Here is a 25,590-nt window from a genome sequence, read left to right as displayed (position 1 = left end):
AAGGGGTCATGGAGCTGTATAGATAATTGTGTGCTGTTGGGGGAAATTTTTATACACATTTAATGTTAACTTTTGCGGAACCAAAGAAATACGTTAAATTGATGATAGGCCTTAGAATCATAAGTTATAAGTAATAGGTGTGTTGGAGGACTGAATGAGATGATTTAAGCAGGAGATTTAATTGAAAATCTGGTACAGAGTTTAGCAAGTGATGAATTGTCAGGCTGTTAACTTCCTGTGTGACTTGGGGCAGTATTTGGTATGAACAAGATGTCTTTAATTTTTTCTGCTTCTTGAAAAGTTTATTATTTTTAGGGGGTCTGTTTCCAGAAGATAAGGATATACATAACTTAGTGTAGAAAGTTTTTTGAAAAGTTTTCATACTTGAAGTATTAGGTGTTCTCAGCTATAATGACCCTCATAATGATTCAGAAAGCTTTTACTATTTTTTAAAGTTTCTTTACCAACATGCTTTTAAATTAAACTTCTGACCTAATACTTTATAATTGATTATAGTTTTAATGTTGAATTCTTTATAATTTGAGAAAGTATTTAACAATTTTGAGTAGTTTTATGTTATTGTACATCTTTTAAGAAAAATATTCTTTTCTGGTTGTGTGTGTATTTGAAATTTAGTTTTGTAGTTTGACAAAATTATGCTTTATATATTAAGTACTCTGGTCATTTTGAGCATGTTAAATCATCACTTTAATAGCAGAGGTAGAGAAAGTGTCATGGCCTTAGGACATAACATATTGTATATTTTTTCATCTATAATTGTTTTTTATATCAGTCTCTTGCTTTTTTTTTCTTTCATTAACTTGTTTCTTCCTCTCGTTCCTATTCCTTTTGCCATCAGTCACCCTGGTGCTTTTCTTAAACTATTACATTAGATTCCTAATTTTTTATTTTTTTCAATCTGTCATACCATGGCAGTAATTATTCTAAAGCACACCACTTGAGTGCATTATTCTATTGTTCAAAATGTTTTATTGCTTTCTATCGTCTACTAGATTAGGACCCTTCACAGTTTAGCCAGTCGCCTTACTTATCCATACATCATTTATTCATTCAGCCATATTTATTGAGTTTCTTCTATGAACCAGACACTGTGCTAGGTTCTGAGGATCACATGATGAGTAAAAAACAAGCAGGAGCTCTGCCCTCCCCCCTGACCCCCCATTGGTCTAGTTGAGAAGACAAACATTAATAAAAATATCGCACAGATAAAAGTAAAATTGCAAGAATATATCCTGCAAAAAAGAGAAAAATGTGCCATAAGAGCTTACAATAAGGGCACACTAGTTCTAGTCAAGGAGGTCATGGAAAGTTAAGATCTGAAGAGGTGAGTAAGATTTACTACACAAAAAGTGGGAAAGGTGATCATATCAGGTGGGGGGACTGTACAAAGACTCTTTTCCCAAAGGGAATATGTTTTGAGAACAAGGCTAGAAAAGACTAATGTGACTTAGAGCGTTAAAGAAAAGGGATCATTGTATAAAATGGAAAAGAAGCTTGGGCTTGACCACATAAGGGGCTTTGAAGCAATGGCAAGTAATGTTATTACAGTATAAAGGCAATAGGAGGCCATCCAAGGGTTTTATTTGGAGGTACTCGGTGGAGGAGAGGAAGACAAATGGATGTTGGAAGACCATTTAGGCTTTGTTGCATCAGTTCTGCCAATAGCTTGGCCAAGGAACTTGGTGATGGTGGAAGAGATAGAAAGAAGCAGTCATTTTCAGAGGTAGTTAGAAGGTTAAATCAACCAAATTTGCTTACACATAGTACATTTGAAGATGTAAGGAAGAGGCAATTGACTCCTTGCAATATTGGAGAGATTATGGTACCATTCATTGATCTAGGAAATGTTGAAAGAGTATCATTTTGGGTGGAGGAAAATCACGAGTTCAGTTTTGAACATGTTGAGTTTAAGGTACCTTTGACCCATTCAAGGGGAAGGTGGTTAAGTAGACAGAAGAATATTTGGTGCTCAGAAGAAAGATCTAGGCTGGGCATCTGAAAATGTTTAATATTATCAGAGTATAGATAGTAAACGAAGCTGTGGGTAGGTGGGTTGAGGGTTTAGAGTATAAATTGGCCAAGGCTTAAAACTAAGCCTTGAGGATCTGTTGCATTTAATGGTATTGGAGGTTTGGTCTGGTTGTGGGTGAGGGAGGAAGATGGAAGAACAGCCAGAGGAGGAAAACCAGGAGAATATTCTAGCGTGAAAGGGAAAGGAAGAGTGTCTTTCTAAAGAGTTGTAAATAGTTTTTTGAATGCTGGTGGGGGGAAGCTAAATGTGAAAACTCTCCACTAGATTTAATGGCACCATTATCTATTTCTGTGTAACAAATCATCATACATTTTAGAGGCTTGAAACAACAGTTTATTATTCTCAAGATTCTGTGGGTTGACTTCATTCAGCTGGGTGCGTAACTGGGGCTGGAACATTGAAGATGGTGTTTTCCTAAGTCTGGGGCCTTGGTTCTCACTGTTGCCTGGGCACTTTGCTGCTTGTCCCTGTGGCTTCTATCTCCACGTGATGTCTCATTAGTCAGTGGTCTAGTTCAAGCTTCTTCATGTGGTGGCTGGCTCCCGAGAGGGTGATAGCGAAACTGTGAGGCCTGTTAAGACTTAGGACTGGCACGCTTTCCACACTTGTCATTTACCACAATGACCAAAAAAAAAAAAAAAGAAAAAGATCATGGGTGACTTAGTGTGAGGATTGTTTTAGTGGACTGAAGAGACTAGGGAATGACTAGCAGTTGAAGAAAACGTTCTTTTCATTCCTTTATATTTCCTCTAAACTTGACCCAAAATCAGCTCTAATTTCCTGAATGCTTCTGGTTTCTTCCCCCACGTGCTCACTTTCCCTGAATGTTGTTCCTGTCTCCCCCATATTAAAACCTTACTCATTCTTAAAGGCTTTCTTAAAGTCTTCAGTTTCTCTCCCTTGTACTTTACTCTTGGAGTGTGAGATCAAAAAATTTTGCAAGAAATGATACATGGTCACGGTCTTTGTATTTCTGAATAAGGCAAGAATTTGGTGGTTATATTCTGTGTAGGCCTCAGTGAAGTATGTCCATATGTAAATTCTCATTATGAGTATTGTACACTAAGTTAGGTGGAGTACTTCTTATGTCTTCAACATATGGAATGGTTGTTTCTCCATCCCCTGCTGTAGGTGCCACACAGGTTTTGCAGCTTTCTGTGTCCTTTCTGTGTGAGCACATACAAGGGTCATAGAGATTAAGTACATACATGGCAAGAGAATCATCTTTCTAGCCTTGGAGGTGAGACTCCTTGGCTCTGTGACCCACCACAAACATTACCATAGAGTCTGTGTTGTGTGTCTTCATCTCCATCCATAAGTGCGTTGCGGTGGGGGGAGTACAGGTCTTCCTATTGGCAGGACTCGGAGGTGCTCGGGTTCTCATTGCTGCCCTCACTCTGCCCCCCTTATTCTTGTGCTTTTCCTTAGGCTGTAGGACCTCATTGATTTCATTGGACAAGTACTATGATGGGGGGGTGGGGGACACAGAAAAGAATAAGATCCCTGACCCTGCCCTCTCTCAAACTAGTGAGATTGGTAAATAGGTTATTAAAACATAAGGTGGGAAGTATTATTAAAGGACATATTATTTGAATTACTTCAGTAATAGGACCAGGCGGCAGAATATCCAAGTAAGTGCAAGGGGAAACCACCTAAGTGTTGGTACAGATTCGTCAGTCTTGGCTCTCGTCGTCGGCTCTGGTGTGGTCATCACCCAGGAGCCAGTTAGGCTGCGTGCCGGGAAGATCTGCTTGATTCCTGAATTAAAGATGTTTTAAAAAGAAATTTTTTATCTTCTTTTACTGTTTGTTAACTTTTATTTTTTACATTCTGCACGTTTAAAGAACAAGTAGTAATGTGTAAGAATTCTGGTTATCTGAGGTTTTATAGTAGTTTTTCTTAAGGTGAGCCAGCTAAAATGTCTCAAATATTATTTAGCTTTGGTATAGTTCTTATTAAATCTTGACACAGTGCCATGCTTTCGTAGGTGCTCAGTGCGAAGTTAAGCTTTAGTCCATTCTTAGCACAGTCACAAATAATTAGGGTCTGAACTGTGATCAAACACAAAACAATTGAATAAAGGAGAAATTGTACTTTTATAACAAAGTTTGAGCAGGACTAATGAACTATCACCTACCTAATCTGCCTTTTACTTTTATTTTTTTAACTTTTTTTTTTGGTGAGTTTATTTATTTGAGGCGAAGGGGTGGAGAGAGAGGGAACCTCAAGCAGGCTCCTCACAGTCAGCACAGAGCCCGACATGGGACTTGAACTCATGAACTGTGAGATCATGACCTGAGCTGAAGTCAAGAATTGGATGCCTAGCCGACTGAGCCACCCAGGTGCCCCTGCCCTTGACTTTTTATATCTATGGAGAAATAAATTTTGTTCTTTTTAAATACGAAGTTCAGGAAAGATTCAGAGGTGAAAAGGCAGGCAAGGCAGGAAGATAGATCTCCAAAGGAAAGAGGGAAAATAGAGCAGTCTTCCTAAATTTAAGTTGGAGTTCTGTTTTCTTTTCTGTCAGCTACCAAGATAATTACAAAAATGTCTGTAATGGTGGTATCAGTGAAATGAGTCATTTAAAATAATATAGAAAACCTCAATTGTATACAAGTAAAAATAAAACTTTGTTAGTGTAAACAATAATTTTCTTTGTTAGTCCATCAGACTGAAATTTGCCAAGTATAATTTTATGAAGACCCTAATAAAGACCAATATCATGATTATGGAAAAATTATTGTATTGTTAAATTGAGCATGATTTATCCAATTCTTAAAACTTGCAGTCCTTAGATGCTCTCAACTTGATTTTACAGCAGGGATTATTTGAGTATGTATTCTCCAAGCCGATTTCTCTTGACATGGAATTTTATATTACAACTTACCTCTACAGCAGGGATAGTAATAGTACCTACCGTGTTGTTTTGTTATAAATATTATATGAAAAGCCCATAGAATGGTGTTTGGCACATAGTAAGTGCTCAATATGCTAGCTATTAATTATTGTGTATTTTTATTGTTACTCTCATGTATTTGAGAATTGGGAGAGAACAGCAAAAGGGAGAGAATATATTGCTGTCTCTCTCCATTGGATAAAAGAGTAACTAGGGGAAAAGCATAGGACGCTTTATAAAAACAATAGAAATTGTTTATAAGATATACTGATTAGTGGCTTAAAATCACTAGATTTTTAAATGGATGGTTCAAAATTGTTTTCTAAAAGTACTTATTTTCATAATTAAAGTTTTTTTTCCATTTAATAAATTAGTTTTTTTTTAATATGGATATTTCAACACTTGATTTTTATTTTTTCCTATTCTGTGATAATGGGACTTATTTACTTATTCAGTTTTTAATTTAAATTCTAGTTAGTTAGCAAACAGTGCAATATTGGTTTCAGGAGAATTCAGTGATTCATCACTTACAACACCCAGTGCTCATTACAAGTGCCTTCCTTAATACTTATCTCACCCATCCCCCAGCCACCCCCTCGATCAACCCTCAGTTTGTTTTCTATCATTGTGCGCTTCTTATGGTTTGTTTCTCTCTCTCTCACCCCTCTTATATGTTCATCTGTTTTGTTTCTTAAACTCCACATATGAGTGAAATCATATGGTGTTTGACTTTTTCTGACTGATTAATATTGTTTACCATCATACACTCTAGCTCCATCCACGTCATTGCAAATGGCAAGATTTCATTCTTTTTGATGGCTAATATTCCATTGTATAGATATATATCACTCGATGACATTTGGGCTCTTTCCATAGTTTGGCTATTGTTGATAATGTCAACACTTGATTTTTAAAAATGTAGATTATGGTTTCAATAATTATTATTGATTATGATTCAATAATGATGTGTTCTCTCTCAAAATAAAATCTTAAAAAAATTTTAAAAATTTAGTGAATGAAAGAACATTGTACTCAGTGTTAACTTTCTTCCCTCTTCCTCATCCCCACCCCATCAAGAATTTTGTCTGTTGCTTTTTAGTTCATTTTTATTTCTTTTGCTACATGCACATGTTAAACATATGTAAAAAAGGTGAAGTACTTGTTTAACAGTGCGTACATATGCTTTTCTATGTATGCCATTTTGCATCTTGCTTTCTTTTCATCTGATACTGTTTTGATTCACAAATAGACTCACACTTGTAGTGTCACCCCATGTAAGAACAAGATGGTATTTTGGAACAGCAGAGAAAAGATGTTCTTTTCAATAGCATGTCATTTGGATATCCATTGGAGAAAAAAAAAATCCACCTTCATTTCTACCTTATATAACAAACTCAATTCCAGGTGTATTTCAGGTTTCAGTGTAAGTGGTAAAATAATAAAGCTTTTAGGAAATAGAAGAACATTTTCATGATCTTTGAGGGCACAACAAGTGCTAACTATGGAAGAAAAATAAGATATTAAGATATAACTTGATAAAAATAAGATCTTACAATAAATTTATAAAAAGCTACCACTAGAATAGTAAAAGAGGTCACAAAGTGGGAGAAGGTCTTTACAATATGTATATCTAACAAGGGACTCATTCAGAATATATTAATAATTTTTCAAATCAATAAAAAAAAGACAGGTAACTCAATTTTTAGAAAGTAGACAGAAGACATTAACAGGCACTTCACAAAAGAGCACCTTTGCTCCTAGGTATATACCAACAGAAATGCATACTTAATGTTTTTCATAAATACATGCTTTAATTTCATAGTTGTACTGTTTAGAAACAACCTAAATGCTTATCAACAAAAAAGTAGATAAATTCCAGTACATATTCTCTCTCTATCCCTCTTTCCTTCTGTCTCTCTCTCGGACTCACACACTATATGGCAGTGGGAATGAATGATCTACACTTCTGCGCAGCAGTATGAATCTCACCCCCATAATATTGAATGGAAGGAGCTATAAACCAGAGAGACCATATTCTATAATTCCATTTATATAAAGTTCAAAATCAAGAAAAACTGATCAATTGGAGAGGGATAATGACTGGAGGGGGCATAAATTGTAAGGTTCTGTTTCTTGATATAAATGCTAATTACACAAGGACATTCAACTTGTGAAAATATATCAAGCTGTCCATACATGATTAATGTTATTTTATGTATGCATGCATGAATTGTATGTATTTTATATTAAAAAATATTGTTTTAAGATCTATTCATATTGGATCTTAGAGGTCTCATTTATTCATTTCAACTCTGGTTTATAAACAGACCACAGTTTGTTTATTGATTCCTTTACTGGACTTCTAGGTTGTTTCCTGTTTTCCTGTTTCAAATAATGTTGTAGACAGTATTCTTTTACATGGCTTCTTGTAAAAATACATGAGAGTTTCTCTAAGACATATACCTAGAAGTGGCATTAGTGGGTCCTAGTGTAAGCTCGACTTTAGCTTACCAGATATTATCAAATTATTTTCCAAAATGATTGTATGTAGGAGTGATGGAAAGTTCCCATTGCTATATATACTTGTCATCACTTTTGTCAACCTTTAAAATTTTGCTAATACGATGGGTGTGAAATGGTATCTCCTCAGTATTGTAATTTGTATTATGTGGCCATATGGATTTTCTCAGGGTTCCCCCCCCACCCCCATTTTTCACTGTTGGGAAATAACCTATTCATAATTTTGTACATTTTTTATGGTTAATTTTAACATTTTTCTTGATTTATGTGCAATTTGCCTTGATTCTCAAAGTCCATATATTGAGAGAGACCTCCATTTGTGATTTTAACACATTGCTAGAATTTCAGCTGTAGACTTTAGCTTTGGAGTAATTCAACCTTCCTAAGAATATTTTTCCTTCAGGCCCTTTGTCCTGTCCCTGTTTGCCTGCCATCGCTCCTTCCAGTTTTACTAGCACATTTCAGCTATAGGGGCTTTTTTATCCCTCTTCTTTGTTGATGAGAAAGGGTAGTTGTGATATGGGGAAGGGGAAATGATAAATAGAAAAATGAATAAAAATTTGACAAGTTTATAAAATTAATATAACTATGTATAAAATATGGTTGTGACCATTCTTAGTTGTTTGATTTATGTATTTGAAATAAATTCCAGATCTGGCATTCTACAAAGGCCAGTTATTTCGTTGTGTATTGTCTCCCTTGTAGATGCTTATCATTATCTGATGTGTGTGTGTGTGTGTGTGTGTGTGAGAGAGAGAGAGAGAGAGAGAGAGAGGGAGGAGGGGGAGGAAGAGAGGGAGAGAGATTATTACCTGATGAGTTTCGTGTGTATGTGTGTATAGTTTGTGGTCTGTCAGTGTGCTGTCTGCTGCTTATATATGAGGTCTGTGCAGTGCTGTTATCCACTGGATTCTTGAGACAATTCCATGTATTCATGACATCCAGAGTAATTCTGTTAACAGTTCAAAACCCTCTTCCTCCAGTGCCACTTGTGCTTTGATGTTTTTGTGATCTTAGAGAGAAAATGACCAAGCACGAAATCGTTGTGCTTCCCAGGTACAGAGGTAACTGGTCTGGAGTAAAGGAGCTGATAGAAATAGGCTTTTCCTCTTTGTCTTCTTGGCAGTGTGGTAATATTAGCAAGGGCTTGGAGTTCCTGAACTGTTTTCCGAGAGTCACGGAGCTTTTGAGGTTAGGGAACCTTCATCACAGAACATCCTGGCCCAGATTTCTTCAACATTCCTTCCTTACTGCCACTGACTTCTGCTTTAAGTAGGATCAGTGCCAGAGGAAAAGCTCATGACTCCTGGCCATGGTCACAAAACCTTGGCTGATTTTGATCCTGCAGCATATTCTCTTGGCATGAACCTTTCGGAGAGAGGTGCCAGTTTAGCAGGGCTTCACTAGGAATTCTCTTCCTAGAATAGAATCTGATTTTTTTTTTTTTAATGGTTTAATGTAACTCATGAAGAAACTTGAGTCTTAAGTCAGTGTAGAATGACTTAAATTCCTAATTTATCAAGATTAGAAATCTTCTTTGTTAAGAAATAGAAAGGCTGTAAACAATACAGTTAAGTTCGCTGTATGACCAAAGCAGTATAAACTTTGGCAGTTAATTTAGAGGTGTTGATTTAAAGTGTTTTCTGGGGGCCCCTGGGTGGCTCAGTCGGTTAAACATCCAACTTTGGCTCAGGTCATGATCTCGTGGTTTGGGAGTTTGAGTCCCGCTCAGGTTCTGTGCTGATGGGTCAGAGCCCGGAGCCTTCTTTGGATTTTGTGTCTCCCTCTCTCTCTGCCCCTCCCCTGCTGGTACTGTCTCTCTGTCAAAAATAAAACATTAAGAAAAAATTAAAAAATTAAGTGTTTTCTGTATATTAGAGAAAACTCTAAATAAATCCTGAGTATGCTGATCCCAGGCTTTATTTTTCTATAAATTGTATAAGTAATATTTTTTTTTCCCTAAGCACCACGTCATTTTCACACTTAAAAAATTAATAATTCCAGTAATATTATTCCAAATTTCCCCAATTGTCTCGAAAATCTTTGCTTTTGATTGCTTCATTTTATTCTATAATATTCCACCAGCTCTCCCCACTCCCCACACTTTGTGTTTTCAGGCCATTGATTTATTGGAGAAATCAGGTCCTCCTCTGCCCTGTAGGTTGTCCCACTTGCTGGCTTTGACTTCTTGCTTCTTGGGGTGGTATTAACTTGATCCCCTCTCCCCAGTAGTCCCTGTAAACTGGTATTTAGAATGAAAGGCTTGATTAGGTTCAGCCTAGTTTTCCCTTTCCCCTTTTCTTTCCTTTCAGTGTTACACACTTGCTCTTGGGTCACTTCTTGATACATGTTCTGTCTGGTTGTCCCCACTTAGTTACTCTAAGATTAATGTGTGGATTCTCTTGGTACTCTATTACTCTTTTGGTGCAGAGGTGCCCATTAGAATTACTTCAAAGCTTTTGAAGATTCTGAAGAATCCTAGATTCTATTTTAGCAGGTCTGATGGGGTTGGGAAAACACATCTATTAAAAAACACATGGAGAAATAAAAACCCTCTATACCTTTACTCAGATGTGGGAAGAATCATTATCTTTAATACATTTAACATGTAATTAAAGTGACAAAATTCACTTTTATGCAGGTGCTTTGGGGAATGTGTGTTTTGTCACAAATAGAGCATAATTAAAATTATTAACTGGAGATGTTTGAGGCTGCTGTGGTGTAACAGAAAAAGCAGTGATTTGGACCCAGATGGCCAAATCACTTACTCTCTGCAAGACATTGTTTTTATCTAGAAAACAGGAATAATAAGGTATTTGTGATAGGCTTGTTTTAATGATTAAATGAAATGATTTATTTGGAAGCAGTCCAGCACTTGGTGGTCAGTTGAATGGAAATCTGGAAAAGCATTTACAGTAACAGATTGTTTTCAACCGAGGTCTTTAGAGTAAAAACTTAGGAGAATGAAGTAACTATGTCTCATGTGCTTATTTTAGCTGTATCTGTATAAGCTTTTGTTCTTGAGCTTGTTTTTTGAGTGATAGGAGACTCATGATACATAGTTTTAATATACATGTAATTAATGTGGCCTTTTGAGAAAAACATCATGTGGAAATCTTACCTTTTTCCCCCCTTATTTTCAGCTTCATTTACCTCTTAATTCTCCTTTGCCTGGAAGTGAATTGACCAAGGAACCTTTTCGTTGGGATCAGAGACTCTTTGCACTAGTGTTGCGGTTGCCTGGCACCATGTCAGTAGAATCAGAACAGTTGACAGGTGTGCCTTTAGATGACTCTGCGATCACACCAATGTGTGAAGTGACAGGCGGTAAGTTTTTCTCCTGGCAGTAATCCAGTGAGTTAAGGCAGAGTTTGTCTGAATGTTTTAAAATGCACATTTCAAAACCTCCATGTTGTTGTTCCAACACGCTAATGGTAGGAATTAGTAGACCTACATGGTTTTAAAAATCCATTGATGAATGTCTGCGATCTGATTTGAATGGGGTTTAAAACTATTGGATCTGAAATGAATGGTCTTTTTCTCTACCCATATAGAAAGTGCTGGTATTTGAAGTTGTTAAACTTTTTTCTTCTCTATAAAGATTACCAGTATTTACAAATGTGGCAGAATTATTTTCTGTGAAAAATGCAGAGAATTTTGAGAATCATCTCATCAACCATATAATGATCAATGCCTGGTTAAGTGCTGTTTTCCCAAGAGGCAAAGAGAAAGCTGGATAGCAGGTTAGAGGACCAGGTAGCGAGGTCTTACCCATCTGGTCCCTGTGTTAAGTGAACAGTAATGATACTCTTGAAAGAAAATATGTAACAGACTCAGAACTTCTGTAATGTGGAATTGGTCAGCAGGTGGGTTAAATTCATACCGATAGGTATTGAGTGTCTACTGTGTATGAAACACTATCTTATGCTTTCAGACTTCAGTAGTGAGTATGACAGGCAACGGTATTCTTGCTTTCATGGAGCATTTTAGTTCTCACCTAAGGAATTTGATACTAAAATGTCCAGGTCTGGCATACCACTATTTCACCTGTGTCAGAGGCCTGTGACGTTATTAGTCTCCAGACACAGTCATAGCCAGCTGTATCAGTTTAAAGGAAAATATGAGATTTAATTAACATTTTAGGTACCTTTCTGCAATTCTGTGGGGAATTTGGAAATCTGCAAAATTCACAGACAAAACAGGTACCGTACCTACACAGATATGTAAAGTAGATAATTAGGAAGTTGTTTTCACATTATTAAATGTTCTTATTTATAGAAGTACTTTCTGGTGAACTCTTATAATTCTTTCAGTTTAATTTATATTAAAAAAAAAGTTATATACATACATCTTAAAGGGAAAACCTGTCTATCGAAATGTGAAAATTCACTGCTAACAATTCCTTGTGCATGAATAATATTTTTCAGCGACAGTCCCAATTGTTCTATGGGTAGATTCACATTTGTATTCAGAAAAGTTTAGTTTTTAGCCTTGAACTGACTTACTTGCTAAAATCCTGATACACCTATCTATCTATCTATCTATATCTATATCTATATCTATATCTATATCTATATCTATACATAGATAGGTAGATAGATAATATAATTTTTTTTTTTAGTTCTAGTTTTTAATTAACAGATTGAAGTCCTTAAAGCTGTAATTAACACTTTTGCATTGGAAAATTTTTTACTATATATTATTTACTCAGAATTAGGATAAAGTTATGGGACTATATGTACTGTAACTTTGGTCTTCTAGAATCAAGAATATTCAGAGTGTGAAATGAAGTGAGTGGTATAAGCAGAGAGGGTCTGCAGTGAACCTGAGAGATCATGTAGTGGTTAATATCCTTGCCTTTGGCAGTAATGTACTAAAGCTATTCTGCTTATTCTTTGAAAGGAACATCTCCAGATGAAGTCACCCTTGGTAATATCTTTCAGTGACCCAGAAACCTTGGTCAGGAAAAGCTTCCCCAAATACATATCCTGAATGTCTCCTGATGTAGTGGTTTATTTGCCTCTTTTCATGCTCTTGCTATAGCAATAATGAGAAGCTGCTCAAATGCCACTCACCTTTTCATAGATCTGAATAATATGTACTCCTTTTTTATTATTTTAAAACGAAAGTTTTACTAACGAAAGTTTTGAGGATAAAGCACTAGAAAAGTAGAAAGAACAGAAAAGTTAAACCCACTAGTATTGCACTATCCAGATATATAATCACTACTAACAATTCCTGTGCATTTTTAAACTTAATGGTAAGAGTAGTGTATGTTCATTTATTTTGCCTTCATAGAATAATTCTTGTTTACTAAGGAAAAGTTGGAAAGAAATGTGCCTGTGTTGCCAAAATCATTAGTATTTTGTTATGTTTTCTATGTGTACTTTAAAAAAATTATATAATTGTCATTGTAAGCAATTTTCTTTTATTATCAGCTAATGAATGAGTATCCACTCTATATAACTGTTCTTGGTGCTGGAAATACAGCAGGAACAATAATAAGCAAAGGTTACTTTTTTGGACTGTGTGAGAGATAAAATCGTAAAATGAATAAACACTATTGGAGAGTGCTACTTACTATGAAGAAAATGTAGGGTAAGGGTGTAGAGAATAACTTGAGGCAGAAAATGAGTGTTCTTAGAAGGTCTTTTGAGGAGGTGACTTTTTTTTTTTTAAGCCATAAACCTAAAAGATAGGCTTACCCCTCCTAGTTTGAATCAATTTAATATATTAGTTATCCTTGGAGATTATTATACTTGTTTAAAGAAATAAAACATTTATTTATTTTTTTAAGAGATTTTTTTTTTTTTTAACGTTTATTTATTATTGAGAGACAGAGAGACACGGAGCATGAGCAGGGGAGGGGCAGAGAGAGGGGGAGACACAGAATCCGAAGCAGGCTCCAGGCTCCGAGCTGTCAGCACAGAGCCCGATGCGGGGCTCGAACTCACGACCTGTGAGATCATGACCTGAGCTGAAGTCAGTTGCCCAACCAACTGAGCCACCCAGGTGCCCCAACAACATTTATTTTATAAATTACATTTGTATATCTCTAACCTTAAAGGTAAAGCCGCTTGTTTTAATAGGGATTAAATCAATCTTAGTTGTGTCTTAAAAATATTAATCTCTCTAAACTTATTGCTACAGCATGTTCACTGAATCTTTATTGAGGTAGAACTGACCTACAGCGTATTAGTTTCAGGTATATAGCATAATGATTTGATATTTTATATATCGTAAAATGATCCCTCACAGTAAGTCTACTTAACATTCGAGCAAAGATCTGAATAATGGAGTAAACCATACAGAGAGATGTAGTAAGGGAAGGAACACACTCTGTATTTTGGTGAGCGGCAGGAAGGCTGATGTGAAGTAGAGAGTAAACAGGTGGGTTTAGGGCAGTAGGCAAAGGACAAATATTGAATAACCTTTTAGGCTATAATAAATATTGTTTATTTCCAAATATGACGAGAAGCACCGGGGGCTTTTTATATAGGAGGTGACATCTGATTTCTTTATCTGAAAGATCACTTCAGCTGTTGGATGAGAATATAGCGTAAAGTGGCAAGAATAGAAACAGAGAGGCTGGTTAAGAGATGACAGTACTTTGGTGTAAAGTGCCGGGTTTGTGGGTGGTGAGAGGTGGTCTGATGCAAAGGGGAACTAAGGATGAGGGCAGTGAGGGAAGAAAGAATGAAGGATGACCTGAATATTGGAGGTAAATGGCTATGACATGGACTGAGATGGCACACCAGGGAGAAGCAGGTTTGGAGGAGGTACAGGGCTATCAAGTCAAAAAATGCTCAATGGAGATGATGGTAGAAGCATTTTGCAAAAATTGTGTAAGATTGTAGAGTAAATCAGTTTAACTTTCTTAGCCTCTACAAGGACTGTTGCTCAACTTACTGGAAATATTCTTTTTATCTCTTTTCCATTTGACTAAAATGCTGGTATAGTAGGCTTCTGTGGGAGAATATTTTTTTTCACTTTTGCCTTTAGACTCTATTTAGTTTGATGTTTTTGTGGACTCTACACAACAATAAGTGAGCCAGCTTCTTGACTGTGAGGTGTGTGCTTGTCTCACAAACATAAGCAGTGATCCTAGAAACTTATTGCTTCAATACAAAGGGTCGTACAGTACAAGAGATGAGTTTTGATCTAGAGAATAAAAGAAATATTACATAGGATATAGGCTTACTTTGTAAAGATGCCAAAATTTCCTATTTCCTCTTTAACTTTCAAAGGAATTAATGGATCTTTATTACTTGCCAGGAAACTTAAGTTTATTAGCTTTATCTTTAATTTTAATAAAGTATCTTTGTAATTCTCTTTTATACTAAGATTATAACTCATTTACTCATATTTTTCTAATCATCAACCGATGATGACACAGGTTAGAAGAGCAGAGAGAATTGCTACAATTACACTTTAGAAACTTTTGTTTTTTTTTTTTATGACTTCTTAGGAATATGCTTAAATTTAATGAAATAAGATATTCAGCCTTTATATAATCTTCTAAATACTTTGTGTATTAAGATGATCAGCCTTTCTATATATTGCTTTATATATGTTTGACTCAAAAATATTTTAATCTGCCAATTCTTTCAAATAAGTGTGGTTCCATTTAGGCATTCTTTTTAAAATACTAATTTCAGGGGCGCCTGGGTGGCTCAGTCGGTTAAGCGGCCGACTTCGGCTCAGGTCATGATCTCACGGTCCGTGAGTTCGAGCCCCACGTCGGGCTCTGTGCTGCCAGCTCAGAGCCTGGAGCCTGTTTCAGATTCTGTGTCTCCCTCTCTCTGATCCTCCCCTGTTCATGCTCTGTCTCTCCCTGTCTCAAAAATAAATAAAGTGTCAAAATACTAATTTCAAATTAACATCATGATTTCCAGGGAAAAGAGTATACCCAGATTAAAGTTTCTAATAACCTGTAAGGGTTTGACTCTTGGCTGTACTGCTGTTATTAATTTGGATAAATTAACCTCTCTGTGCTTTAGTTTTCTCACTTATAAAATGAAGAAAGTAACCCATACAGTTGTGGTTAGGATTAAATAAGTTAATATGATAAAGTAAGTAGAATAGTGCCAGGCATGTAGACACTCAGTAATTGGTAGGTATTTTTATGATTACGACTATTATTATCGCATACAGGTAAGTTGTTTGTTATATGATACTTGTTTTTCTAAGTAGAGCTGACTCTGAGGATTTGAATCCTACTACTGCCTAATGTTTTCTTTTCTGAGTAGCCTTTCGCAAATCACATGTTAAGTATAAACTGATATGAGTAATTTGATAGGTCAAATATAATCATATAACTGTATTTGGAAATAATTGATGGAATCAGAAAAAAGAGTAGGACTGTTTTCATAGTGAGCTTATTGCAGATAACATTGTAAGATGTTTGAAGGTTTTCAGCATTGGTTTGGATCAACACCTATGAGAGAAATATGATACAAGTTACATATGTAATCATAAATATTATAGTGGTCACTTGAAAGGTGAAATTAATTTTAATATCTTTTAAGTCAATAAATAAAAATATTTCAACATGAAAATGATATTTAAAAATTATTGAAATAGTTTACATTTTTCCTATTAACTTTACAAAATCAGGTGTTTTATGGTTAGTATACATCTAAATTTGGACTTGTTATATTTCAAGTTCTCAGTAGCCATATATGGCTGATGATTACAGTATGGGACAACACAGCTCTAGATATATTTATTGAAAATCCCTGTTTAAGAGATCTTTTCACTAGTATTTTGTCTTAACCACTAGCATTTTAAATGCTTTGTACTAAAAATCTTATAGGTTAAAATACACAAAAGGGAAATTCATTTAAGATAGGTCAATTCCCAACTATGCAAACCAGATGAAATTCAGAAAAGCCCATGCTACCATCTATTTGTTAAAGTGCAAATGTTTAAAATATGCAATAATTTCCATCAGACCAATTAAATAATTATTGATTATCTGCCATGTGCTTAGCATTTATCTTAGTGATAATATTTTTGTTGAGCAGGAGTAAGATTTTGAAGGTTAGTTATTAGATGTTGTGTATGTGTATGAAAGATAAATTGGTAACAGTTGGGAGATAATTTTATAAATGCATTTTAAGTTATATTTTATATAATATGCATATATACTACATATATAAGTATATAATGTGATTTTTTTCATTGTTGTTTGTTCAGACCAAATTTCTATTTTCTGTATACCTATATTTAGAAGAAAAAGTTTACATACTCTCATAAAATGGAATTGTTGGTGGATTAAAAATAACTAGTTTTCTTCGTTTTTCCATAAGATCATGAAATAAAGTCAAACTTTACCATTGAACTTTTGTTAATAGTATCAGAAACCTCACTATGGTTCTGTCTTGCTGAAGGTAGAAATTTCTGCAACTAACTTTATTCTTTTTATCTCAGGCCGTTCATACTCTGTATGTTCTCCAAGAATGCTTAATCAATGTCTGGAGTCCTTGGTACAGAAAGTGCAAAGTGGGGTGGTAATAAACTTTGAAAAAGCAGGACCAGATCCTTCCCCTGTAGAAGGTATTATTATACTTTTCTTATAGACATTCTAAATTTCATCATTGAACTAGAACTGAAAAATTACCATGATTTGGCTTTAAGATGGACAAGGTCAAATTGTTGAGATGACAAAATGGCTATTGGTAAAGAGGGAAAATTAAACAGGAAAGTCAAGGTGAACCGATAGTGGTTCAGTAGCATCACTTTTTTATATTGATTGTTGATAGCCTGAAATTTTTATAGGAGTCGAAAACCTTATTAACCATTTGCAGATTAGCCACCTTATATTTCCTTTTTAGGAAAAAGTGTGCCACTTTGCTTCTCCCCAGCATATATGCTTCTTCTGTGTCCCATAACTCACAAGAGTGTTCAATCCTAGGTGTTTATTTCCTTAGCTGCATTTTGTAAGGATCAAACTGGTCAGAAACAAATAAACGGTTTGTGTGGTTACAAAAATGAGAAACTAGCCTTTGCCATTAAGCTGGACTCTATTAACTCTAGTTAAGCCCCACCTGACTTTATTTTAATATTCTGTTATCATGAACTATTTCTATTAGCTAGAGGGCATAAGGGGTTACACTAGAACCAACGGACAGCTTATATCTGGGACCCTGTATGTAGTATGGCATTGCTTAGAACAAGAATTAGAAAGTCGCTAATGACACCTGGCAGAGGTTGTCCACTACAGTGGGTAACTGGGAGAAGAGAAAAGTCATAAAGATAAAAAAAATGGGTACTCTCAGAGGAGGATTATAGGGAAGGAGCAGAAGATGATAAGATTATAGAAATTATGTCACTGTCTCTGGTTTAAATAAACAAGCTTTTTCTTTAATTGAATTCTTAGACATGGAATGTATTTTTGAATTATTTTAATATTTGGCTTAGAGTTAGGCACCAAGTAAATGTTTATTGAACTGTTGAAGACAGTTGCTATTTTGCTAGAATAATTTTAGATTAAAGGTAGGTGCTTTGTATCTGGATTTGCATATTAAATTTTTTTTAGTTAAATAGGCTTTAGTTAAAATGATTTGAAAGAAATATTCATTTAGCAGTATTTACCTAGCATTTACTAAGCTAAGAATGATGATGAAGAGATTGGGTGTTTGCCCTTATCATCTGGTAGGGAAAACCTATCATTCATTAAACAAGTATTTACCATAAAGGAGGTTTTACATATTCTGACTCGGCAAGCAAAGGATACTGTGGGACCTCCTTTCAAATGTTGAACTCATAGTTGGAATTTGCAGAATTTACTCTCTCATGAATTTTAATATAAATGTTAAGTAGTCATGATAGTAGAACCATTCAAGAAAAATGAGAAAACTCAGACATTTTCATTAAGCAACGTAACAGTGGATATAATTTAACTTTTTTGCTTTTTTCCTTATTGACATATGCTTTCTTTGTCTTCATTTCTTTGCTACAGATGGGCAGCCAGATATATCAAGGCCTTTTGGATCACAGCCCTGGCATAGCTGTCATAAACTCATATATGTGAGACCAAATCCTAAAACTGGGGTTCCTATAGGTCATTGGCCTGTTCCAGAATCTTTTTGGCCAGATCAGAATTCTCCAACACTAGTAAGTACCTGAGAGACTGTGACTTTGTAATAGTAACCATTTAACTGCTCTTTTTTTTTTTTTTTTTTTTAAAGATTTTTCATTTTGAGAGAGAAAGAGAGAACACATGCGTGGCGGGGGGGAGGGGGAGGGGTGTGGCAGGCAGAGAGAGAAGGAGACTGAGAATCCCAAGCAGGCTCCATGCTGTCAGCGCAGAACCAGATGTGGGGCTCGAACTCCTGAACTGTGAGATCATGACCTGAGCTGTAGTCAGATGCTTAACCCACTGAGCCACCCAGGTGCCGCTTAACTGCTTTTCATACTAGTTTTAAGAACGGCTATCAAAGGGGTGGCTAATTTATTGGAATTAGACAATGTTCAATGTGCTATGGTAAGCTGTTACTTGATTTCGTACACTGTATTGTTATGAAGTAGTAGGAAAAAAAGGTGTCTGTTTTCTTTAGAATCTAATAATATGCTTATGTTTTTATGATTGGCATCTGGATGCAAAATCATAGATGGAACAAGAGTTTCTCTTTGATCTCTAAATATAATATAATGTGAGGGCTTGTCTCTAGGACACAATTTAGAATTTAAATGAAAGTTTAGAAAATAGTTCCAGTTGTTTGTTTGTAATCTTTTAGGACGTAGTCTTAGAAATTCATGTAGACTTTCATGGTTTTAGGTTATGTTCAGTGTTCTCATTCAGAAGTTTAAGGTAGAAATGACTTTCTAGTCTTGTTTACATGAATTATTTTTAGAAACAGTGGGGCTTATTGAATGATCATTGTGAATTATCAGTATTCACTATATGGTTCTTATAGTGATAGGATAACCTTATGTAAATTAATATCTGTTCGGTGTTGTTAATACACTGTTTTTTCAGATCAACATTTTTTTCTGGTATCTGAAGGTTTATAGGATACTGTGTGGGAGAACATGACAGTAGTTCTTTGCTATTACCCTTAGAAGATAGGAACTGTATTTCAAAGATCATGAAGCAGTTTTAACAATGTTTCATGCAGTTATCATACATGAATTAAACTGAACCCTTTCTGAAACCTTTATACTTCATTATTTTTATTTTAATTCTAGTTAACATACAGTGTTATATTAGTTTCAGGTGTGCAATATGGTGAGTCAGCACCTCCATACATCACCCTGTGCTCATCACAGTGCTCTGTTTAATCTCCATCACGTATTTGACCCATCCCCTGCCGACCTCCCCTTGTAACCATCAGTAATTGAGAGTGCTTCTTGATTTGTCTCTCTTATTTTTTTCCTTTTGCTTCTGTGTTTTGTTTCTTACGTTACACATGAGTGAAATCATACGGTATTTTGTCTCCCTCTGATTTATTTTGCTTAGCATAATATTCTCTAATTCCATTCATGTTGTTGCAAATGGCTGAATAATATTCCATTGTATTTATATACCACATCTTCTTTATCCATTCATCTATCGATGGACACTTGGGCTGCTTCCATATTTTGGCTGTTGTTGATAATGATGTTGCACTGGGGTGCATGTCTCCCTTCGAATCCGTATTTTTGTGTCCTTAGGGTAAATACCTAGTAGTGCAATTGCTAGATTGTAGGGTAGTTCTAGTTTTCACTTTCTGAGGAACCTCCGTACTGTTTTCTACAGTGGCTGTACCAGTTTGCATTCCCACCAAGAGTGCACAAGTTGAAACCTTTATACTTTAAACCTATATCAATTCTTCAGGGTACTTTTTACTTTTACTCTATACAGGTCTATAAAGTGAGATTTCCTTTATTTAGTAGGGATTTAATGAAGTAATACATGAAATTAGGGCTTTATAAATTTTAGTGAAGTATCTTCTTTATTCCTTTCCTTGTTCTGATTGAATCATCATAGTTTTAAAATCTGGCCTTTATAGATAAACTCTTAATTTCTTTTGTCATTTTACTTTCCCTTTGGGTGTCCATTCAACTTTCATAGAACAGATATTGTGTTTGTGTCAAATATTGCCTTGTTGGTTATTCATTCTATTGTGTATATGTGTAGTACTTGTTAAGTCCTAATAGAAGGAAATCCAAAACCAGTGTCACAAGCATAATCTGTTAATACTGCTCTAATGGCCTATTGCAAATTGTTAGAGGATTTTTAAGTGTGGGTAGGATTTCAGTTGGGGAGGAAACAATATGAGAAAAAGTATGGAAGTAAAAAAGAACAAGGTGTATTTAGAGGAATGAGAAATAGCAGAGTATAGGTGGGTCATACCATGTATGTGGGAAATTGAGAATACTATTAAATAAACCAAAGTACTCACGACTTTAAATGCATGGTTAAGGAATTTGAGCTTTTCTCATTGGGGTTCACAGAATAAGTGAAGATGTTTTTAACAGAGTGATGCTGTAGGAAATTTAATCTGGTGGTTGTCACATGCAGCAATATTAGGAGATGAGTTGGAAAGAAAGCAGGTTATCTAGAGGGCTATTGCTATGATTCACGTAAGAGATGTTGAGAGTTTGAATTAAGATGATGGAAGAGAGAATCATAAAGAGACAATATTGGAAAGCACTGGCAAGATTTAGTACTGAAGGATATATTAGTGGGGAAATGAAATTTTTATTAATAATAGTATTCAAATAAGATGCAATGATACTGAAATTAAATGTGAGTTATTAGCAACTGGTTCTGAGTTTTTATTTTTTGTTTTGTTTAAATAGATTTTTTCATTTTTTTATTTTTATGTTTTGAAAGATACCTACTTTTTTTTTAGGTTCATTTATTTATTTTGAGAGAGAGGCAGTGGGGGCAGGAGAGGGCAGAAAGAGAAGGAGAGAGAGGGAGAGAGTCCCAAGCAGGCTCCGCATTGTCAGCACAGAGGCTAATTCGAGGCTCAAACCCACAAACTGTGAGATCATGCATGACATGAGCAGAAACCAAGAGTCTGACTGAGCTACCCAGGTGCCTCTAAGTAGATGTTTTTTAATGTTTATTTATTTATTTTGAGAGAGAGGGAGAGAATCCCAGGCAGACTCTGCACTGTCACTGCAGCCCAGAGTAGGACTGGAACTCACAAACGGTGAGATCACAACCAGAGCCAAAATCAAGGGTCTGTCACTTAACTGACCGAGCCACCCAGCCGCCCCTGGTTCTGAATTGAAATCACGGTTCCACGAGTTATTAGCTGTGAATTTGGTCTGTTATCTTCTCTAAGCCTCAATTTCCTGTCTGTTAAATGGAGATAATAGCTCCTATCTCATGGGATTGTTTTGGGGATTAAATGAAGTAACAAATGCAAACTTTTCTTTGTCACGTTCTGGAAGACACCCTCTCTCACCAACACACATTGTTGCTCTTGGATCTCAATATTTTAATCCAAAAAGATAAGTGACTTTCATGGACTGATTCAGTAAGATATGTGTCAGTTACATGCAAGATACAGGAGCACAGTATGAGTAAAACGATGGTGCTTTACCTTCTAAAACGATGGCATCTTGCCATTCCATAGGAAGGTCAGACTTGTAACTGTAAACACAGTACACTACAGTGTGCTAACTGTGCAAGAGGGATGGAGCAGAGCCGAGAGGAGGTGATGCCTAAATGCCTGGTATGTCCTGGGGGTGTAGGGCAAGAAAGGGTGTCAGGGAGAAAATCTCTGAGACATTTTACTTGCCAGTTCAGACTTCAAGACTTTGTTTGCCAATATGCAAGGAAGAAAATAATAAAGCTGCCAGGGATGACATGAAAGCAGGAGTATGAGAAGATGATCTACTTGCGTAACTTGCAAGTAGTTTGGCATGGCTGGAGCGTGGGATGTACACGGTGTGCGGTGGTTGAAGGCAGATGGGGACCGGATCATCAAGGCTCTTTGTATCTGATGTTTAGAGAAAAGAGTCTGGGTCCTATTTTTAGGTGATTAGCTTGCTACTTTTACCAAATAATTGCAGATAGGGAAATGACATGGTCATATTTATATTTTGTGGCTATGGGATTGATTGGAGGGAGCTAATTAGGGCCATGAAAAATAAGTAGTTGTACTAGTCTGGTCTGAGAAATGATGATGGCATAAATTAGAATACTAAGAAATCAAAGATAAATTTCTAGAGAGTGAGAATTTAGTACTGACAGAGGGCAGTAACTAAATACTGAGCACCTGCCAAGTTGATGTGTTCTGCCTGGTGGTTTAGAATTTGCGGGATTTTATCTAGGCCTTTGTGATAGTTAAATATGGAGGATAAAGAGATGTTAAGGATAACCAACCCCTAGGTTTTTAGAACAGGTTTTGTAGCTTAGGGGAGAAGTAACGAATTGCATAATAATGTATTTGAGGGACTTTTGTCTAGTAGGCAGTTGGAACATAAGAGAGGTGAGAGAGATCCAGTCCCAACACGGTGGATTGGGACCCACCAGGGTGTAGGTAGTAATGGAGTAATAAGAGTCTTTCATACTGTGAAATTTCAGGTTATTTCTTCAGAGCTTACATTTCCTTCAATTGGTGAGATTTTTAGGAAGGAGACTATTTGGCGGGCAGGGATTCTAACATGTCTTTTTTTTCCTTTAAGGTATTTTGGTTTTTTGTACTTTTAGATCAGGTTCTCCAAAGTAGTGTGTATATACCACAGAGGTAACCAAATGGTCTACTGGAATAGGGAAGGAAAACATTAGAACTTCTTTTAATGTATATTTTTCTCCTAATTTTAATATTATTTTGGTATATATCTTATTACATACTTATACGTTAATTTACAGATAATTTATAAGTAAATGTGTATATGTCCTAATATATATTCAGCAATTTTTACTGACCACAAGGTCTGTTATCAGTTTGGAAGCTACCACTCCATACAAGAAATTAAATTGCTATAATTGAGAACTTACTAAGGTTTCTGTACTTCAGTTGTTTCCTAGATGTGACAATTTATGAGTACTCACTCATTCCAAAATTTTGCACTTCTGACAAATTTGATTTTACCACCTAAAAAGATTTTTATGCTATATATAAATGGTTTGTCTTTTTTTTTGTGAGTATTATGTAAAATTTAAGCATTACATTTTAAAGTATTTTCTTTCAGCTTTAATAGTGTAGTCAGTAGTAAATTAAACTAACCAGCAAAATTGAGGACTTGAGTAAATTTTGATAGCGAGGGATATGGAAAATGAGTTTGTTCTGGTATTTTGTGTAAATAGTAATAATAAGACTTTCCTCTCTAGCCACCTCGTACATCTCATCCTGTAGTGAAGTTTTCCTGTACAGACTGTGAACCGATGGTTATTGACAAATTGCCTTTTGACAAATATGAGTTGGAACCTTCGCCACTGACTCAGTTTATCCTGGAAAGGAAATCTCCTCAAACATGTTGGCAGGTGAGCTGAGCAACTACAGTGACCTAAAAATTGAAGTTGGATGTGTGTTTTTTGTTTTTTTTTTTTTTAAGTTAAAGTTAAATTGAATCAATGGTTTCAATTACATTCTGTAAAGGTTATTAAATGTGAAGTTTCAACCACTCCCTTTTAACAGGTATATGTGAGCAATAGTGCAAAATACAGCGAGCTCGGTCATCCCTTTGGTTACTTGAAAGCCAGTACAGCACTGAACTGTGTCAACTTATTTGTGATGCCTTACAATTACCCCGTCCTCTTGCCCCTTCTAGGTAAGTCACTCGTGTCCCATTCTCAGTGGCTCAGCATACATACTGATTTTCCTAAAAACAAAGATTGGGAACATGTCTTTGTAAGTTCTCATGTTTTGTGGAAATTAACGGAACTGTTGTTAATACTCTGAAATATCGAACCTATCTAAGGTTGTTTTATAGCAACCTGTGTATGTTTGTGGTAAATTAAAAGTCAGTGTCAAAACACCTTTGATTCTACAAACTATTGAAGATACTGTGTTTTAAATTTTTAAGTATTCCAAGTTTTCTACAAGTTAGCTTTCTTACATAGTGAGAATTGGTAATAGAGGCTTTGTATTTGGTAAATAAGGATTTTTGTAGAAGCATATATTTATAGATCTGAATGTATTTTCTTTCTAAGAATGTATCTATAATTTTCATTTGGCACATACTTGTCTATTTTTTTTAGAGAGAGAGAGTGTGCATGTGAGTGGGGGAGAGTGACAGAGGGGGACAGAGAGAAAGGAAGAGAATCTTAAGTAGGCTCCATACTCAGCACAGAACCTGACATGGGACTTGATCCCAGGACCTTGGGATCATGACCTGAGCCAAAATTAAGAGTCGGACGCTCAACCGACTGAGCCATCCAGGCACATATTTTTTAAATGAATGAATGTGTTCCAATGATATAATAAAAGCCTAAAGTTAGTTTCTGGGGACCCTCTGGCTATAATTTTTGAGCAGTACTGTTGGAGAAGACTTCTATGCATGGAACCACTTCAGATTTAAATATTATCGTCAAAAGAAAATTTATAGTCAAAATATTAGTAGGTATATTTTATTGAAAACATTGTGTACACTTTGTTTCTGTCCTCAAATCTGTTTTATGTTGAGGTCTAGATAGTGTACAGATTTTCTTGTGTATTATCTGATTCTACCTTTATTTCATGAAATATTAGATCATGATTAGCATCTTTTTGTTTTTAAAATGGTATTACTGCTCAATGGCAGAACCAAAATTTTGCCACTATTAATTTTGTTAAAAATTGATGTCTGATATGTTACTCTCTTACAAATAAGAAAGCAGTGTTTAAAAATGAAACGTGCTTGACTTGATTTTCATGTCTGAAAAAAATGATGATAGTTTGTTCACATTCATTTATAGATGACTTGTTTAAAGTACATAAAGCAAAACCAACATTGAAGTGGAGACAGTCATTTGAAAGTTATTTGAAGACAATGCCTCCCTACTATCTTGGGGTAAGAATGTGATCGTTAAAAATAGAACTTGTTACAAAATTTTACATTATGCTTATAGTTTACTTGTATTTACTGCTGTTATAGAATGTATAGAATATATAAATGTCATGAAAATTGAGTGTACAAATGACCGATAAAGATGTAATGGGAAAGAAAGGTTTCAGTGATTTGTGGAATAATG

General features: G+C 35.5%; 1 protein-coding gene across 2 annotated transcripts in view; it reads left to right on the top strand.

Annotated features, from left to right (window-relative positions):
* INTS6 (integrator complex subunit 6) overlaps positions 1–25,590 on the top strand; it is a 90,757-nt gene that overhangs the window by 45,514 nt on the left and 19,653 nt on the right. For both annotated transcript variants that reach the window (XM_053899841.1, XM_053899843.1), the window contains 6 exons: positions 10,613–10,796; positions 16,902–17,027; positions 18,433–18,587; positions 23,749–23,901; positions 24,056–24,188; positions 25,315–25,409. In XM_053899841.1, coding sequence (XP_053755816.1) covers positions 10,613–10,796; positions 16,902–17,027; positions 18,433–18,587; positions 23,749–23,901; positions 24,056–24,188; positions 25,315–25,409 — 846 coding nt within the window. The remainder of the gene's footprint in view (positions 1–10,612; positions 10,797–16,901; positions 17,028–18,432; positions 18,588–23,748; positions 23,902–24,055; positions 24,189–25,314; positions 25,410–25,590) is intronic.

Source organism: Panthera pardus, unplaced genomic scaffold (assembly GCF_024362965.1).
Source record: "Panthera pardus isolate Hobbes unplaced genomic scaffold, ASM2436296v1 HiC_scaffold_1, whole genome shotgun sequence".
NCBI classification, from domain to species: domain Eukaryota; kingdom Metazoa; phylum Chordata; class Mammalia; order Carnivora; family Felidae; genus Panthera; species Panthera pardus.
Note: the sequence above shows the minus strand (reverse complement) of the source record. Positions and strands in the feature narration are given on the sequence as shown.